Here is a 19,335-nt window from a genome sequence, read left to right on the forward strand (position 1 = left end):
GGCTCAGACACGCTGAGACTGTATAACTTGAACCAACACTGTTACCAGTCCTGAATAAAAGTCATAGAGGCTTATACTGAAGTAGAAGACAGTTTAGAAAAGAGTTTATCAATTTCTCATTGAAGGTCTGAGTCGTAAAGAATTTTTAATAGGAAAATTTAAATTTCTCTCATGAGTATGGCTTGTTTCTGGAGAGCTGAAAGAGAGTCCTCCTGAGGAATGAGATAAAGCTTTGCTATTGGTTCTTTCCCTTTGAAGTGTTTGTTCCCATTTAAAATAACCACAGCATTTTCTGTTTTGTTGGTATTTCCCAATAGGGCAACAGTAGAAGGCTTTCCCATGGTTTGGCCCATTATTAGAAACAACAAGCCGCTTAGATCTTCTGCCACACTTGCATAAGGGAGGTGTCATCTTTCCAGTCTTCCAAGGCTCTTGTAGATTAACTGTGGATGTTAATATGAAGGGAGGAACTTTATGCGAAGAAGTTCCTGGAGAGCAAGTAGATGATGTCGATTTTTCTTCATGGATAGCAAAGGTCTGCTTTTTTGCTCGTGGGAAAGCTGAGGGACTAGATGAATTCCTTTTAGTACCACCTAAAAGAGGTTGTTTCTTCAAAACTGAAGGATGTGGCATGCTGGCATTAACACTGCTGAAGGGAAATGGTTTGCATTCGGGTAATTTAAAAGCAGAAGCATCTGACCCTGGATGTTTGGCTCCTTTTACATTATAGATTGTACTGTGAGGACTCTTATACACAATAGACTTAGATGCCTCAGTGTGTTGAGGAATTTCCTTAAGTTCTTCAAAGTTTTCATAACTAAGGATTTCTGAATCTTTTATAACCATTGATCTCTCTCCAGAATTAAATGAAGTATCTACGTTTGTGTCACTAACAGGAAGCATACAATCTGTATCTTGGTCAGCCTGAGATGCTGGCAGTAAAACTCCATCTTCCCACTCAGCCAACAGAGGTAAACAGTCAGAAGTGTGACCCATTTCTACATCAGAAACAAGATTAACAGATGGAATGGTTGTTGATACAAGTACCAAGTTTGAGTTAAGTGTTGAAGACTTTGAGCTGTCACTTGAGGCAAGCTGATCACTTTTTCTTGGCTTCAAGGTGGGAGAACACAACTGCTGCACAAATGTTGAGGGCTTAGTAGTGAAAAGAGAAAAGCAACGCTTGATATTCTGAGTGTCTGCTTTCATGCTGCTCTTTAATTGTAATTGGTCCTTTGTAGAGGAATTTGCACAAACTGAATTCATTTGAGCATTTTCCAGAATAGTTACTGTATTTTTGAGCTCCTTTTGATATATGCAGGCAGATGCTTCTTCAACTTGATCTGTACCCAAATTTCTGGCCAAAATCTTGGGATTCTTCTTAGTGAGAACCTATGATTCCATAGACAAATCCACTACTTTAGGAACTGCATTTATAATTTCTTCAGTAGATATTATATATGACAAAAAGGGGAAAAATAACATTGCTGTATAAGTGACTACACACATGAAATCAACATTTTAATGAACCTTTGACTACTACCCTAGAACTCAAAATGACAGAATAAAGAGGCAAGACATCACCAACCTTGTTCAAGGACCTGGTAATTTTCATTACGCAACCGTCCCTGATCATTTTCCAAGCAAGAAAAGCAGTGTTCCGAGAATCATCTAAGCCTGAGGAAATAAAGTATCAAACACTGAGTGCTGTGGTACAAACATAAAGAACTAACAGAAAACAAATTACACTTAACAGAAATTGGGGCCTATTGCTAGTTTTATGATCACCTGCTAACTTTAATCATATCATAAGTTGATGTGTGGGAAGTATGGCAGCAGTACCAATGAATGGCTTGTATTTACACAGGTGAAAATTTGTTAGACAGCTTCTCTATAGATCATTATTTATGAAAACATAGTTAGTCGTGTACAGTTTTTTTCACTAGTCCATCATATTATCTGGACATTTGTGCTTCTGTTTAATATGCTCATTACTTCTGTTATTATTTATTTTTAAACCAACTAGAACCACTAAGTAGTGGTCTTTATCTAAATTCAAATTTAATTCAAAAATTATAAATTATATAAGCTAAGAACATTTTTTAGGTTGAAAGGTATTAATAACAACACTACACCTTAAATGAAACTAAAATAGAATTTTACAAAAGTCAAATGACTTACAGAATAAAATGATTATCAATTTATACAAACCAGAATGTTCTCGTCCTGAAAATTCTATTCCCACTTCTTGCAAGGCACCGCTCAGTCCTTTGGGTTTTCTCTTATAAAAAAGCTAGTCAAATAAAAAAGACATATTTTTAAAAATATAATGATATTATAGAGGCTATGAAGTTATTTCTCATAACTTTTAGTTCTATCAGATTTGGGAGTTATTATTGCTATGCTGTCTTAAATATTGTAAGATACATATTTATGTAAACATTCCAAAAGAAAAATACCTTGTTTGTAGAATTTCACACCAGTAAAATAAAGTGCATACACTTTTCAGCAGGAACAGAGTGACCACGCGCCCAGCCTTGATCCTTACCTTGTAAGTTGCTCTGAGATCAATCCAAGAACTTAAGAACACAGGTTTTAACAGCTGCTTTCTTCTACACTCATACTCTAGGCAAACGCCCAAGTCCCAGTCTGCATGATAGATATTATAATAAAAGTCAGAGATGTCAGTGCTTTTCCATTTACAAAAAACAAAACAAAAAAACCCCACAGAACAATATAGAGCAGTATGATTTAATTGCTGTGCTAATAACTAATGCTCATATATTTTAATTATTTTTCACCTTATATAACTTACCACTAAGAATTATCTTGATAACTGTTTCAAGATAATATCTTTTGTGTGTATAAAGGTGAATATGTGTGGGTGTGCATGTATGCTCATGTGAGCGGTGGGTGTGCAGGTCAGAGCAGCCTCACATATACCCAAGTGCCACCTATCTTATTTTGAGACAGACTTTCTCATTGGCCTGGAGAATTATGATTTTAAAACTATGAATCAATTTTCTTTTCTTGGTTAGTACCTGTGTGGTCCTTGATTTCTTTTCTCTGGTCAATGAGGTCAACAAGCATAATTCCAGGTTAACAAGAATAAAACTAGAAATCAGGGACTGCATGGTGGCAATGCTACTCTTTTTGATGGGTGGGACTTATGTATGTGCCACATGTTCACAAGTGTGGGGGTACAGGTGTGTGCACACACATGTGTACATTTATATGGAGGTCCAAGACTGACATTAGGAGCCCACTCTTTTCTCCTGAGCCTAGACTCTGCTTTAGCTGCTCTGGCTAGCCAGCTTGCTCCTGGGACTCCTTGTCTGACTTAGTCTACTTGTAGTACAGATGGCCCACTATGTCTACGTGGCTTTTACATGGGTCCTGAGGGTCCCAACACTGGTCTTCCTGTTGAACAATGAACAAACACGGTATCTGCTGGGCCACCTCCTCCGCCTCAGTGCTACCCAGGGTGATTCACAGGCACAACTCATGTTCTTACCTGACCAGGTAACAAACGCACACAGTTTTACATCAGACGTGGACGGCTCTGAATTGCCAGTAGCAAAACCTATTTTCTTCTTCTGCTGCATCATATGAATCCATTTACAGAACTGAGATAAACAAATCTTCAGGGGGACTCCTTCATCAACTTGGACCTGATTAGACATCACAGGATCTGAACTCAACCAAAGAACTCCTGAGCCACTGAGCATTTATCACAACTCTGCATGATGGGTGAACAAAGAACAGCTTCTGACTGACAGTTTATCTAGTAAAGACATGCTAACACACACACAGGCAAGTTCTGCAGACTTGAGTTCACCGCAGTAAGAGAAACTAGCCTGGTAACTCTACAGTCTCACAGACGTGAAATCCATAACACCAGTCTCACAGAAATAAAGGCAGTGAGTTACATTACTTCTGTAAAATCAACTCTCTGGAGCTCAAAGCCTGGCTTCATACATCCCAGCTGAGCTCCACTGTGCTGAGCTCCAATGCTTGACCTTTATGTTTTTTTGGTTTTTTGAGACAGGGTTTCTCTATGTAGCTTTGGCTGTCCTGGAACTCGCTCTGTAGTCCAGGCTGGCCCTGAACTCATGAAGATCTGCCTGCCTCTGCCTCCCAGGTGTTGGGATTAAAAGCGTGCACCACCACCACCTGGCTTGACCTTTATGTTTATAGAATTATTCAAATTTTTTTTTCAGGATTCCAGTACACTTATGGAAGAGATATCATTTCTCTTAAGACTGAATAAGTTTAATTCCAAGCACTAACTAGCTTTTATTTTTCTTTTGGAAACTGATATCTGAGCTTCTAAAATTTGCATCATACCTGTTTTATCCCTGTCAGTTCTGTGCAAAATTCAGAAAGAATTGGGTGTTCTTGAGGCTGAACATAAGCATGAAACTCGGACTCAATCTCTCCAGTTGTTGTACTCAACAAAACTGCTGGAAATTCAACTAAATGAAAGAACCATGCATTAGCACTTATAGTTGATTTATTTATTATTTATTATTTATTTTGAGGCAGAGTCTGACTAAAATATTCTTGGCTGGTCTGGAAATCTATATAGACCAGGAGTTCTCAACTTGGGGGCTGCAAACCTTTGGGGGTTGAATGACCCTTTCACAGGGGTTGCATATCAGATATCCTGCATATTAGATACTTACATGATGATTCGTAGCAGTCACAAACTAGTTATGATGCAGCAACAAAAATAATTTTATACTTGAGGGGTCACCATAACATGAGAAATAGTTTTAAAGTATCTCAGCATTAGGAAGGTTGAGAACAACAGATATAGATCAAGCTAGCTTCAAACTCAGAGATCCACCTGTTTCTGCCTTCTGGGTGCAAGGACTAAGGGTGCTTTAGGTATATTAGTACACTTTCTTCATGCACACCAGAAGAGGGCATTGGTTCGTATTACAGATGGTTGTGAGCCACCAAGTGGTTGCCGGGAATTGAATTCAGGACCTCTGGAAGAGTGGCCAGTGCTCTTAAACCATTAAGCCATCTCTCCAGCTCAGTTTTTCAGTTTCTATCCAGTTAAAGTTTCAAATATAATCTTAAAACAACTAGCTACTTTGCATAACACATTCCGGTATTTGGTATTTTTTCTTCTCTTTAGGTAAAATAGTTTTTATATTAAACTTCCAGTTTACAGCATTCTGTTTTCTTATTGGTTGGTTTATACCTAGAAACTTACGAAGACTCATGGAGCACTAGCTTTGGCCACTGGGAGCCCAGACTTACTTATTTCAGGGCTCCTGTGGTGCCTCCCATTGTTCCAGCAGGTAGACTCAAAATCAACGACAATTAAGTAGTCATACAATTGTTCTGCAAAAGACCAGAGTGCACGTCAGCTTTGCCAATGTTCCAAGTGCAAGGCTTCAAACTGTAAACAAAACCAGGGACTTACTGACTCTGCTTCCTCCTGGATTCCCACTTACTGGTGTAACGGACTTTCTCCTAATTAATCCAAGCCGCCTAAAAATGCAAAGCCAAGGAAGACCAATAAATTCATCATACTCCATTTTAGCACATGTTATCAAAATAATAACACTGAACAAATGGTGAAATCTCCATTAATGAACTATAATTGGAGTTGGGGGAGTGGGGGCATACACCTGAATGCTCAGCACTCAGCAGGCCAATGCAGACCTAAATTTAAGAATAGGTTGGGGTACATAACAAGATCCTGTCACAAACAACAGCAGTTGTGTACTGGTTGAGGGAAAGTAGGACCAGACTTTAAAAGCTCTAGTTTCTTGTGCTAACTGCCATCCTCTCTTGAGCTTAGTGTCCATATTACCTGACTATTTGCAGAACTGAAGAACTCAAAATAACTGTAAAGGCGCACTAAAAACCTTTAGCTATTTTTCTATTTTTCAAGCCCCTTGCTATGTTCTAAGGAGATAATGCCTGTTTCTAAGCTCTAAAAATATAGGGATCCCCAGATAATGCCTGTTTCTAAGCTCTAAAAATATAGGGATCCCCAAGCTCTAAAAATCTAGGGAAGTAAGATAACCAAAGTACTACTGGAAGGCACTCTATGATAAAGACACCCGAGAGCAATACACTGGAGTCCAAGGAAGGGAAAGGGTTAACCACAATCCCAAACGCAGCTGAGACAAAAGTCTGATGAGTACAACTTTAGGTAGGCAGACACTTGGAGTAGTTATTTAGGCTTTTTGAAAAGGACAAACTATGAGGGCAGTGTAGGGATGTGGAATTGAAAGCTAAAATTGACGAGTTACTTCATCAGGAAATACTGAACTAGAGTGGCAAAACTATTCTAGGAGGTATTTAAAAAGTAGGTAATTTGTTAAAGACAGCTACAGTATTTTAACTTTGCTAAGATTCTAAAACTCTGAAACCCACGCTACTCATTAATACACCATGTAGGTTTTTGTTTTGAGACTGTCTTGCTTATGCAGCCCCAGGCTGCTCAAACATCTCCATGTAGACCAGGCTAGCCTAGAACTTGCTTCGCTGGGATTGTAGGCGCGCTCCACTATGCCTGGCATGGTGGTCACACTGTCCACAAATCTCAAATGTACACAGCGTATCCAAAATAAAACTGGACTAGGCAGATCACCTGGATGCAATGGGTGCAGTGGCACCAGCCCGGGAACAGTACCCACAAGACCTAGCATGAACAGACCCAATACGGCACTGGCACGCAAGCGGCCCGAGATCCCTCCGGCTCCTCAAACTTGGAGCGGATGCGGCGTGGGGCCCGAAAACGAGGCTCGTCAGGGGTCTTTCAGACCCAGACTAAACGGCTGCATGACCGCCGCCAACCCTGCGGGAAACCCCCTAGCATACCGGGCCAGTCTCTTGGTCGCCATTCTCGACACTGGGTACCTCGGAATCCAACAGCCGGAAGTTAGACTCCCTCACTTCCGGCCCATTTAAACACTGGCGCGGCTAGGGAAGCCAGAGGGTTTGAGCGGCTGGTCGCAGTAGTCTGCGTAGGTGGGGCGTTCCTGGGGGGCGGATCGGGACCTGGAGGGGCGTGGACGGAGGCTTGAGAAAGAGGAGATCCCCCGCCCTGTTCTCGAAGTGCCTCAAAGAAAGCTCAGGTTGGGGTGACGCGGACTTCTAATCAGCACTGAGGGAAAAGTAGGCTCGCGCGATTTTCTGCTAGGGCAAAGCGTGGTAAACTGGTTCGTGCTGCTTCGCAGGAAAAAATAAACCGTTACGGCTCTGCTGCGCTTCGTGCGAGAGACCCTGGCAGTTTCCTGGTCTCCGAGGGGTGATCAGCTCCAGCTGATCTTTTCCCTGCAGCGCATGGAGCTAGAGATCAACCCCAGGAAGAGGAAGGAGGCCCCGGACTCAGCCCTGGGGACAGAGTTGGATAGATGTCCGTGGGACGATGAGGACACGCAACCTCAAACCAAGGTGAGCAAAAAGTCGTCTGTCTGTGCTTAGAGGTCACCTGCCCCAGCACCTGGAAGGTCCCTGCAGAAGGATGAGTGAGGACTTGCCCACTGACCTCGCTGACCTCACCGGATCCCGCGCTCTTACCTGTAAAATGGGGAGAACATGCACACCGCCTATCCCAGGGCTCTCTATAGTTTAAAACTGAGTTAGTGTCTGGCACACAGAATATTCGTTCAACGGAAAATGTATTAAGATCCGTGTTAACAGAGAATGTCCTAAGAATATCCTTGTACACCTAAGCAGAATTCTCTGCTTTCATACAATATTTATGAGGAAGTAAAATATGAATGGGCATTTTAATGGGAAATTTATCCTGGGGAAAAGATTAGATGGGTGAATGATATCAGTAATGAGAATGTTCCTCCTAATATTTGAATTTTTAAAAATGTTTTGTGAAAAGAGAATTTTTAGTATAAAAATTTATTATGTTTTAAAATGTATTTTAGTATAAACTTTATTACGTTTTAAAATGTATTTACTTGAACTTTTTTCATGTTAAAATTGGTGTTAAATAACTGATAGGGGAAAGCACAGATTAGGGTGCATATATTCATAAAGCAAAATAGATGTTTCTTCAGGGAAGTGTAGTACAGAGATGAAAAGGGCTGGGTCTGCATTCCAGTTGTGGTTCTGTACCCCATTTCTCCATTTCTTTGTTGTAAAGTGGGAATAATATAATCTCTATTTTAAAGTTATAAGAATTAAATAATTTGGTACAAATAAATTTCTCATAACTGTTTGTCTAGGGGCTGGCAGTGTGACGCAATAGTAGAGCACTTGCCTTGCATGTGTCCTGAATTCAGTCCCCAGTACAGCTGCTCAGAAAAACAGTTAATAGGAGATATTCAACCTTACCTTAAGGCCATTATGTAAGACAGGTTTCTATTGCTGTGCTAAAACACCATGAACCATGACCAAAAGCAACTTGAAAGAGAAAGGGTTTATTTTAGCTCTCATGTCCAGATCACAATCCTTCCTTCACCGAGGGAAGTTGTAGCAGGAAATCAGGGCAAGAGCCAGGAGGCAGGAGCTGATGCAGAAGCCAGGAAAGTGTGCTGCTTACTGGCTTCCTCCTCAGGACTTGCTCAGCCTGCTTTCTTAGACCATCCAGAACCACCTGCCAGAGGGCACCTACCACAAAGAACTGGCCTCCTACACCGATCTCAATTGAGAAAATGGCCACAGGCTTGCCTAGAGGCCAGTCCTAAGAAGGCATTTTCTCAGTTAAGATTGCTTTCCTTTCAGATGACTAGTTTGTGTCCTGTTGACATAAAACTAGCCAACACAGTCATGAAGAAAGGTACTTAATAAAGCTTGGCTATAAACATTGACTAGCACTGATATATTGCAATCTCTCATTGATCTTCTCAATCTCATGAGATAGAATTATAGCTATTCTACAGGTAAGGAAACTATGCCTTAGAATGGTTAAGGAACTCATTCAGGATATTTGAAGTCAGATGGTTTGAGGCTTGAATTCCTAACCACAATATTCTGATGTTTTCTAGGGAAAAAATGAAAATAATAATTATTCAGAGTTGTATAGATGATTATCTATTGTATATTATTTCCCCTTTTTCTATTATCTGAGTCTTTTGTTGTTGTTGTTGTTGTTATTTTTCCATTTCTGTCAAAACCTTTTAAATTTGTAATGGACAAATACATAAACATATTTATAAAATTTGGCTTATTACATAAACAAATAACAGTAGTAAATTGTCAGAATTAACAAAAGCTTTGGTTTTAATTAGATGTACCCATTTGGAAAAGCATTCATCATCCATTCATCATCTCCTTGTAAAATAAGTACTTGACAAACTTTTTTTTTTCTTTTTGTTTTTCGAGACAGTATTTCTCTCTGTAGCCTTGGATGTCCTGGACTCACTTTGTAGACCAGGCTGACCTTGAACTCAGAGAGATCCGCCTGCCTCTGCCTTCTAAGTGCTGGGATTAAAGGCATGCCCCACCATTCCCGGTGACAAAACTTTTTTAAGAAAACAAGGAGCTCAGTTGACGAATGGATAAAGAAACTGTGGTACATATACACTATGGAATACTACTCAGCTATTAAAAACAAGGAAATCCTGAAATTTGTGGACAAATGGATGGGACTAGAAATCATAATAATGAGTGAGTTAATCCAGAAGCAGAAAGACTCACTTATAATTGGGCGCTAGTCCAAAAGGCATGTCCCATGAAAGTCTTCACTTACCAGGAGATTGGGATAGATGTGAGGACATCCTACTGAGACTCTAGGTAAGAAAAATATAGGAGATGGGGAAATAGAAGGACCCAGAGGGTCCTAGAAACCTACAAAAAGAACATCTTGATGGATGGATCAGGGCCCAGGGGGGTCTGCTCAAACTATTGCAGTAACCAAGGACAATACAAGTAGTAAACATCAAACCCCTAGTCTGATCTACCCAATGGACAGGACATTCTCCACAGTTATGTGGAGAGCGGGGACTGACTCTGACACGAACTCTGGTCCTCCATATTTGACCACCTACCTTTGGTGGGGAGGCCTGATGGCACTCAAAGAAAGAATAAGCAGGCTACCAAGATGAGACTTGATAGCCTATGACCATATAGTGGGTGGGGGGGGAGGTCCCCTCGGTCATAGACCTAGGGGAGGGGAATATGGTGAAAGCGGGAGGGAAGGAGGGAGGAATGAGAGCATACAAGTGATGGGATAACAATTTAGTTGTAATCTGAATAAATTAATAAAATTAAAATTAAATTAAAAAAAAAGAAAACAAGGAGCTTCCTTAAATTTTCTGTTGCCATAGGATAATTCTGACAGGTTGGATGACACTGATCTGTGGTTTGGGTACTTTGTCACCACTGTAACTGTCATGCCTTGCAATATGTAATTTTGTCTCATCTAAGCCATACTATGTGACTTAGCCCCAGAGTTTAAAGAAGCCTGTTGTTTTAAATGAAAATCCCAATAGTTCTATTTACCAGTAAAGACTCAGGAGCCAGATGCTGGGGTGAAAACCTGCTAGCTCAGAGAGGCAGAGAAAGCACCCAGTTGACCTTCCTACTTAGCTCTCGTCCTGATGAAAAAGACTTAAATGGTTCACTAGCTCAGCTGATAGCCCAGGAGGAAAAGGCCAAAAAACCTTAGGCCAAAGGCTTTCTAGCTCAAAGCCCAAAACGCCAAAGGCCAAGCTGAGGAACTCAAGAGCTAAAGAACTAAAATCCAAAGAGCTAAAAGCTAAAGAGCCAAAGAGTTCTTTCTATGTCTACATGCTGTCTTAAATGCCCCTCAATGTAAAGCCTCTCCTACTCTTTAACCCCTGTCAGCTGGTTTCTTGCTCTGACTCTAGACCTAGAGTTAACTTTATTAAATCCTGTGTACTGAAAGCTCTTGGCTGGAGAGATGGCTCAGAGGTTAAAAGCACTGGCTGCTCTTCCCAAAGTCCTAAGTTCAATTCCCAGCAACCACATGGTGACTCACAACCATCTATAATGAGATCTGGTGCCCTCTTCTGGTGTGCAGGTATACATAATAAATAAATAAATAAATCTTTTTTTAAAAAAGGGCTGGCTGGATGAACCACACCTTAATCACCTGTTTACAATAAACAGACAGTTCTTCGATTAAAGTTGTGTTTTAGGGCTCAAGTATGCCGAACAAAAGACAGATTTTTTACAGTTCACAATCTCAGCGATCACAATGGAATCAAATATCCGGCAACAGAAGCGATCAGCAAAATTCATACTCCTAGGGTATTAAATGAAGACATCACCAAAACTCTAAACCAGTGTTTTTCAACGTGTGGATCACATCCCTTTGGGACCCTTTCACAGGGGTCAACTAAGACTATTTTTATATTATGTTACAATTCACAACAGTAGCAAAATTAGTTATCAAGTAGCAATGAAAATAATTCATGGTTGGTGTCACCACAACATGGGGAATTATAATAAGGGGTTGCAGCATTAGGAAAGTTGAGAACCACTGCTCTAAACCCTAGGGCAAACACATTCTTGCTCCTATGTATTTATAATAGCACTGACCCATGCAGTGTTAGAATTACCTATCATAGTTTCCCCTGATGGATTAGAGTTTTTGAAAGCATGCATTGTATTTTAATCATCTTACCATTAGCACACAACCATGCATAATACACAAACTGTTTATAAAATATTCTAATAAAATATACCACAAGTGGCTATTTATTTTTAAATAACTAGAATAGTCCTTGTATTTATGTGTATGGTAACATAATCAGAAACCTGAAATAATTAATTACCTTTTTGCCATTTGTGAGCCTTATGGGCTTACTGTATTCTAATTTGTCTTTGCAGAAAGCTCGCTTCTACCATTTTATTTGTTAAAAATTGTGAAGTAACCCAAAGACAGCTGTGTGAGTTGCTGAAGTATGCAGTTCTGAGTAAATCGGCTGTTTCCTAAACCCAGATGTGAGATAAACTATTCATAGGGCAGAGGTTTCAAACTGGTGTCTAGAGTTCCATATGAAGTTTGTTGACATTTGTTAACATATTAATAATGCAGCTTATCCATTTAAAAAAAAAAGTAACAGCTGTGAATAATTATTTGGGAATTTCTGTATAAAAATCCAGAGTGGTGATTTCTTCAAAATACTTAAAGATCTAGTACCCATCTCTCTGCTTTCCCACCAGTCAACATTTTTGTCAAAACTGAGTAGCAGTCTTTAGATAAGGGTGCATATATGATAGTGTCCTACTGGTATACTTACTGTTCATTATGTCTATACTGTAATTTGAATCCCTTGATGTGGACTTGATAGAAATCACGTTATCTTAATAATTCTGGTTAGTCTTTTACTTAATTTATAGATAAGGAACAAAGATATGGTCTTATGATTTGAATGCTTTTAGTGATATTAATGACTTATGAAAATTATGTTTTTTATGCCTGTTTTAGGGTTTCTATTGCAGAAATGAAAAAACATGACCAAAGCAACTTGGGGAAGAAAGGACTTATTTGGGTTACACTTCCACATTGTAGTTCATCACAGAAGGAAGTCAGGATGGGAATTCAAAACAGGCCAGAGACCTGGAGTCAGGAGCTCATGCAAAGGCTATGGAGAAGTGCTGCTTTACAGGCTTGCTCAGCTGCTGTCTTATAGAACCCAGAATGGCCAGCCCAGGGATGGCCCCACTGGCAATGGGCTGGGCCCTCCTCCATCAATCACTAATTAAGAAAATATCCTACAGCTGAATCTTATAGAAGCATTTTTCTCACTGAAATTCCCTCCTTTCAGATGATTTTAGCTTGTGTCAAGTTGACATAAAACTATTAGCACAGTACCCATCGAGAGGTTTTTAGTTGTACACATTTCCCTGAGGCAGGTTGTTTAAATTGGCTAGATTTCTTAGACTTCTTGACAAGAAATACTGCTGTCTGGTGGGCATAGTGGCACATGTCTCTAATCTGAGCACTCAGGAGGCTGAGGCAAGCAGATCTTTGAGAGTTTGAGGCCAGACTGGAATACCTAGGGAGTTCCAGGACAACCAGGGCTATTTAGAGAGTCTCAGTCTGAAAAAACAAACAACAGAAAGAAAGAATGAAAGCAAGCAAGCCTGCCATTAGCCTGAGTCCAGCCCTCACTTGAAATGCTGGCTTAGGAGACCTACAGAATATGTTGGATATCGAACTTTGTAAAATGCGCTCGCAGTTCTGATTTACAATACATTTTCAGGTGGAAGGAGAGAACCAACTGCCACACACACACACAAGAAACGTAAAGTTTTAATAGCTGTTAGTAGAACAATGGATTTATCCATTTCACCTGACATTCGGTTTATAACAAATATCACAAGGATTTTTATTTGAATTTTTTGAAGTAAGGACTGTCTTCCAGTTATAGAGAGTTAGTGGTTGGTAAAAAGTTTCATTAGTTGTCAATCACTCTTTTTCATACTTGTCTTCTGTGTGCTTGTCACTGTCTGAGAGTATCATCCTAGCTGTGTTGGTTTGACTTTTTTCAACAGGTGGTGCCAGCTTTTACACCCAAACCACCTAGACAACATGGTGGTTTTTATTCTGAAGGCAATGAGTCAGCTACATTTATACTGGTTCTATTTGGAATTCAGATTTCTCCGAAAGACATTCAAACATGCCAGATAAGAAAATTTTGAATGAAGGGCTAAGTTAGAGCCTTCCGTCTTTGAGGCTAGGGCATCAATTTGAGAAAATATTCCTCAACAACTTAGTTAAACAACAGGAAAGATAGCAGAAATACTACGATTTTCTCTGGTTATCAAGCAAAACAGTTAATTTCCAGTTACAGTATATAGCTTCCAGGTTGATTCTATTTTATTTGTAATATGAAATTTTTATGAGTAGCAAGATTCACATAAAATCTGTTTTGTACCTCTCTGAAATCATAATGTTGGGCGTGGTGGTACATAAGGTAATTGTAACACTTGAAGGCTGAGAAAGAAGGATTTGAATCTAGCATGGACATAGGACTATGTTTGAATTTGAATCCAGCATGGGCTATATTGGAAGACCCAGGTTAAAACAAGCAAGCAAAAACAAACAAACAAAAAAAAAACCCAAGGAAAAAACTAAAATTTGAGTGCCATTAGAATACTCTCTGGAGCCATGTGTGGTGGTGCACACCTTTAATTCCAGCACTCAGGGGGCAGAGGCAGGCTGTTCAGTTCTCTGAGTTCGAGCAGAGTGAGTCCCAGACAGCCAAAGCTGCACAGAGAAACCTTGTCTCGAAAACCAAAAACCAAAACAAAACCCAAGAAAAACCAAAAACGAAACAAAAAGGGCTATCTAGAGCTTAATAGCACCTGCCATCTACAGAGGTGGCATGTGCTCTTTTGTCTCATGGCCTGCTCTATTCTCCCTTGGCCTGTCTATATATACCTGAAGGCATTTGAATCCATAAGCAAGCCATAATCTACCTTAGTCTTGATTCTCTTTTTTGCTTTCATTTTATTGAGTACTTTTTAAATGCCTAGCCCTGTGTTAATCATACTGTTTGCAGTCTTTAATGACCACAGTTATCCTATAATAGGGATTTTAATTTTATTTTTAAGAAAGTGACTAACTGACCAAAGTTAACAGCTAATAAACTGTAGAATTGGAATTTTAGCTCAGATGAGCCTATAGTTAGAGCTTTCAACTTATTCGTCCTGCTATTATCATCTGTCCTGACTACCTGATATGCTGTCCAGTGAAATAAAGAAATATCTCTGAAAACATTTAAGTTGTAAATTTCTCAAATGTTGATCTTACAACAAAGAGTGAGAGGAAAATCTCCAAGTGGTGATTTTATAGTAAATGTGGCTTCTTTTACTTCCTTACCCTCTTTCATGTTAAGAAAATAGTTCTCATTTTATGGTACAAACAGTCAAAACCTAGACTTTAATGAAGGTCTGAACCAACAATGAAAGTACAGACCTTTAAGAGTATTTTGTCTATTTTCAAGCATTTTTGAAAAAATTTATTTATATCTTTTTCAGAAATTCGGCTTGCCTCCTCTGACATCAACTTTTCTATTTGATGTCACTGGGCTGCAAAAGAAAAAAATCAGCTAGCGGTTTTCCTGGGACTATTGAAGGTATGACTTTCATTTTTGTTGGATGTTTGTAAAAAGATGTCACAGGTGTGGTAAACTTTACACTTGTAAGCAACAATAACAACAACAAAATCCTCAATTCTGGTTAACTTAAACCAAAAAAAGTGTCTCTTTCTTTCTTTCTTTTTTAAGAAAAAACATTGAAGTAGGCCAGTATCCAGAGAGGTTAGAAACCAGGGACAATTGGGTCATGCCTCAGAAACTGGCCACGTTGGGTAGCTAAGGGCATATGGATATCACTAACGTTGGACTCATACTTAACTGTAAACAGCTTTGCGTTATGGTCACTAGATCTTTGTACCTACTAGGATATGTGTGTGTGTTACTGACTAATGTACGGGACATGGTTATTGTTCACACTGAAAAACTGATGGGAAAGTTAGTTGGTCCTAGTACTATAGCTGTGAACTACAGGTATGTACAGCACTTAGAGTTTAGAGACCCATGACATAGTGTTTTTCAGGCTCGATTATGTCCTGTCACTAAGTTATAGTTAACTCTTTTTAGAAAGAATGTGGGTGATAGAATAGCAATTCTCAAAATTTAGACACAGTAAAGGTAAATAGTGTCCTAATTGCACTGAGGAGACTTAAAAAGGTAGAACTAATTGGCTGTTCCCTCCTACCTCCTTTAGAACTGTGTTTTCTAGTTTCCTTTGTCCTGGTGGTATCTTTTAGTTTTTCTACATTTCCATTGTTCCCTTCTCTTTCCAGTAGATGCCTACATCATATCTGCAACTGTATTTGATTTTGGCATACACTGTCTTTTAACTATCTGAGTAAGTCATAGAATATCATTTTAAGATTTTAAGATTTGAGGGTCAAACAAAGGCCTTAAATTGGCAACGCTGAAAGATACAGACTTGTGTGGATGTTGAGGGGGAAAGAGATGGTAGTGAAAAAAGAATGCCACTTATGACTGTGTTTTGCAGGCATTGAGTAATGATTTTATTGTATAGGCATTAAGGAGCCAGAAGGGTTATGATGATAGCTCTAGTCTCTTAAAGATTTTATTTCATTTTTCTATCCTAAGTATATCTATATCCCTAAGTCCACAGCACCGTCTCATCTTCTTTTAGTCATTTCTTTGGAGTCTTCATCTGATTTTCAAACTTACCTGTCAATTTTCTATCAATGACTCCTGTGTCTTCATTCTAGATTTGTTGTCCCAGATTACAGACTTTCATTGCAGCAGTTGCTTCCTGGACATTGTTTCTTGGATACTCTACTTTCTTCTCAGTTATATTGTAGCTAAAACATCTTATTCTTCACTTTCCATTTCTTGAATTTTAGAGTTCCCTTTATTTTATAAAGTTCTCTGTGTCCAATCTGCATGGCTCATTCCCTTTACTCCTATAAAGCTCTGCTCAGATAGCACGTTATCAGAGAGACCATTCTGATACATAAACACGACAATGGCCATTTTCCTCACCAAGTCACACCCCTCCTCTCCTTTTATATACAGTTCTTATCTCTACTTGATGTATTATATATTTATTCATTTACTATCCATCTTTCCAACTTGAGCTTAAATCCCATAGTAAATGTTGTTGCTTGTGTACATTGGCTAAAATAATGCCAATGTATTTGCTATAATAATGCCAATAAGCACACAGATATTTTCTTGACTGAATTATTTTATGTTTAACATTTATTTTGTATACCCTTCTAACCTTTTGACCCTCTTACTATATAGGCTTTAGTTTAATATATATATATATATATATATATATATATATATATATATATATATATATATACACACACACATATATACATATATATGTACACACACATGCATACATTGCCAATATTACTGTAATTACTGTCAAGCCTTTTCTAGTGTTTTTTTAAAGATTCATTTATTTACTATGTATATAGTCTTCTGCCTGCATGTACACCTGCACACCAGAAAAGGGCACCAGCTCTTACTATAGATGTTTATGAGCCACCATGTTGTTGTTGGGAGTTGAACTTAGGATCTTTGGAAGAACAGCCAATGCTCTTAACTTCTGAGCCATCTCTCCAACCCCCTTTCTAGCATTTTTCTGCTCTGTTTTTCACAGGTTGATATGATACTTTTTATATTTTGTTGCTTCCCTTCTCAGGACCTTTTATTCTCCATTATGTATTGAGTGATGAACCAAAGTTCAAACTCTTGACCCTGGCACACAAATGATATATGACTTATTATATCTCCACTCTCAACTTGATGTTTCTTTCTTACTAAATTAACTGGAAAACCAAGTTCTTTGCATTCCTGTCTAACATAGAGTACCCTCTATCACTGTGATTTGTTGGCTTTTGGGGATGCAAGGGCTAGATATCCATCTTTTTTTTTTTTTTTAATGTTTTTCAAGACAGAGTTTCTCTGGGTAACCTGGGCTGGCCTTTGCTCACTTTGTAGACTGGGCTGGCCTTGAACTCACAGAGATCTGCCTACCTCTGCAGGGATTAGAGGTATGTACCATCGTGCCTGGCTTCAGTGGTCCATCTTAATAAAAAGGGATAGTGTTTGAAGGATACATGTTGACTAAAAAGTCATCTAGAAGCTAAATGCCTCCAGAGAAGAACTGTTGTTATCCCTTTTCATGGCATCAGACAGAGAAAGTTTTCAAAGTGGTTGATTCTCTTTATATTTTAGTTAAAATTTTAGACATAAGCAAGTGTAAAATTACTATTGTCCGGTTTCAGAATGCCATCTCACTTAAGCAAGGTCTGCACACTTAACCCGTTCACTGACATCACCTTGTTAAGGAACAAGCTGGTGTTGCTTTAGTAGATGGCAGGAGATTTGAGTAGATAAAATGGGCTGTTTGAAATGGACAAGTACTGTAATAGAGGTCTAACATACCAACTATTTCAATTCTGCCTTCTCAAGATTTGGCAAATTGTTTCCTTTCTTGAAGTATCTTTGACCACTTCAGTCCTGAAGTACATTCTCTCTTTACCTTCTATAAAAAGCCTTATTGTTGTAACATATTTGGAATTAATTGTCTCTATTCTTGATTTGTTCTGGTTTCATTTTTTGAGACAAGGTCTTACTATGTAGCCCAAGTTTGATTTGAACTTTAGATCCTTTTGCCTCCCTCCCAAATGCTGGGATCACACAAGAGCCTCACCATGCCCAGCTTCTCTTTGTGTTGTTATAGCTGTATGAAATCACACACACACACACACACACACACATACACACACACACACACCTCTTTATAAGTTGTAATTAAGTCATAATTTCTTTTTATCTTTACCATGCTTATCCTAATAATAAACCTAAGGCTTTTATTATTTATGTATTTATTTATTATTATTGAGGTGTATAGGTACACTTGTGCCAAGCATGCACAGAAGTTATAGTCTTAAGAATTGCCACACAAACCACTTGAACACCAATCTCAGTGAGATATTGATGGTTTATTGAATGCCTATTCTAGGCTGATCACTATCAGGGCCACAGAAAGGCCAGTGGTTTGCTCCTAAGTAATCTTTTTATAAGAAAAACTGCAACCAAGTACAAAACTGTAACCAAGTGTAGGAAACAAACTGCAACTTCGTAACAACAAGGTAGTAAGGGGAAGGACAGCATTACATCATTTTGATTAGCTAGACAAAATGTTTCTAACTGACCTTTAATTGGTTCTGCAGTTGGGGGACTTTACAGAGTGTCCAGGTAACAAAGTATATGCAGTTTGGGAAATTATACCATAGAGACACAGTCATTGGAAGGCAGAACCTGAAATTTTGAACTTAATTTCATTTTATAATCAAGATGGAGACTAAAAGCAAAATGACTACGATTATGCTATGCTAAAGGCTGAAGCAGGTCTCAACAAATTAAAAAGGATTACCTCCTTCCACAGAGGGTTCCAAGATAGAATTCAAATCACCTGGCTTATGTAGCAAGCACCTTTATCCATTAGGCCATTCTGCTGACCCTCCTTGAGGTTTTACACATTACAATACCTTTGTTGTTTCAGGAGCTTTGCTTTCTGCCACTTTAAAATCCAGCATCATTTGTTGAAGATGCTATCCTTTTTCCATTGAATGGATTTGGCTTCTTTGTCAAAAATCAAGTGACCATATATGTGTGGATTCATATCTGGGTCTTCGATTCGATTCCACTGATCAACCAGCCTGCTGCTGTGCCAGTACCATGCTGTTTTAATTACTATTGCTTTATAGTACAGTTTGAGATCAGGTATGGAGATTCCTCCGGAGCACCTTTTATTGTACAAGATTGTTTTAGCTATTCTGGGTTTTTTGTTTTTCCATATGAAGTT

The 19,335-nt window shown here is 38.9% G+C and overlaps 2 protein-coding genes across 3 annotated transcripts in view; one reads left to right on the plus strand and one right to left on the minus strand.

Moving 5' to 3' along the window:
• Positions 1-20: 20 nt before the first annotated feature.
• Positions 21-5,585, minus strand: Eri2 (ERI1 exoribonuclease family member 2). Of its 2 annotated transcripts, XM_051145134.1 has the most exons (8): positions 5,438-5,585; positions 5,272-5,355; positions 4,348-4,475; positions 3,515-3,671; positions 2,549-2,649; positions 2,212-2,293; positions 1,589-1,677; positions 21-1,392 (listed from the first exon to the last, which is right to left on the minus strand). In XM_051145134.1, the coding sequence occupies exons 1-8, from the start codon at positions 5,550-5,552 to the stop codon at positions 109-111; spliced, it is 2,040 nt and encodes a 679-aa protein (XP_051001091.1). In that variant the 5' UTR covers positions 5,553-5,585; the 3' UTR covers positions 21-108. The 2 variants fall into 2 exon arrangements, with proteins under 2 accessions (XP_051001091.1, XP_051001092.1); XM_051145135.1 differs by having other exon boundaries at positions 3,515-3,739; positions 5,272-5,571.
• Positions 5,586-7,311: 1,726 nt separating this feature from the next.
• The window catches only part of Rexo5 (RNA exonuclease 5), a 51,874-nt gene continuing 39,850 nt past the window's right edge, over positions 7,312-19,335 (plus strand). The window contains 7 exon segments of the mRNA XM_051147174.1: positions 7,312-7,422; positions 11,786-11,895; positions 13,453-13,579; positions 14,941-15,000; positions 15,002-15,038; positions 19,033-19,071; positions 19,249-19,253. Coding sequence (XP_051003131.1) covers positions 7,312-7,422; positions 11,786-11,895; positions 13,453-13,579; positions 14,941-15,000; positions 15,002-15,038; positions 19,033-19,071; positions 19,249-19,253 — 489 coding nt within the window.

This window comes from Acomys russatus, chromosome 5, assembly GCF_903995435.1.
Source record: "Acomys russatus chromosome 5, mAcoRus1.1, whole genome shotgun sequence".
Classification (NCBI taxonomy): domain Eukaryota; kingdom Metazoa; phylum Chordata; class Mammalia; order Rodentia; family Muridae; genus Acomys; species Acomys russatus.

What these genes read in the sequence shown, in the direction of transcription:
- Eri2 (XM_051145134.1), bottom strand. Translation starts at nt 5,552, where the DNA reads ATGGAGTATGATGAATTTATTGGTCTTCCTTGGCTTTGCATTTTTAGG. An exon ending in ATCTCAGAGCAACTTACAAG is followed by an intron (nt 2,294 to 2,548) that starts GTAAGGATCAAG and finishes TTATTTGACTAG; the next exon opens with CTTTTTTATAAGAGAAAACC. An exon ending in TTCAGGACGAGAACATTCTG is followed by an intron (nt 1,678 to 2,211) that starts GTTTGTATAAAT and finishes TTATTTCCTCAG; the next exon opens with GCTTAGATGATTCTCGGAAC.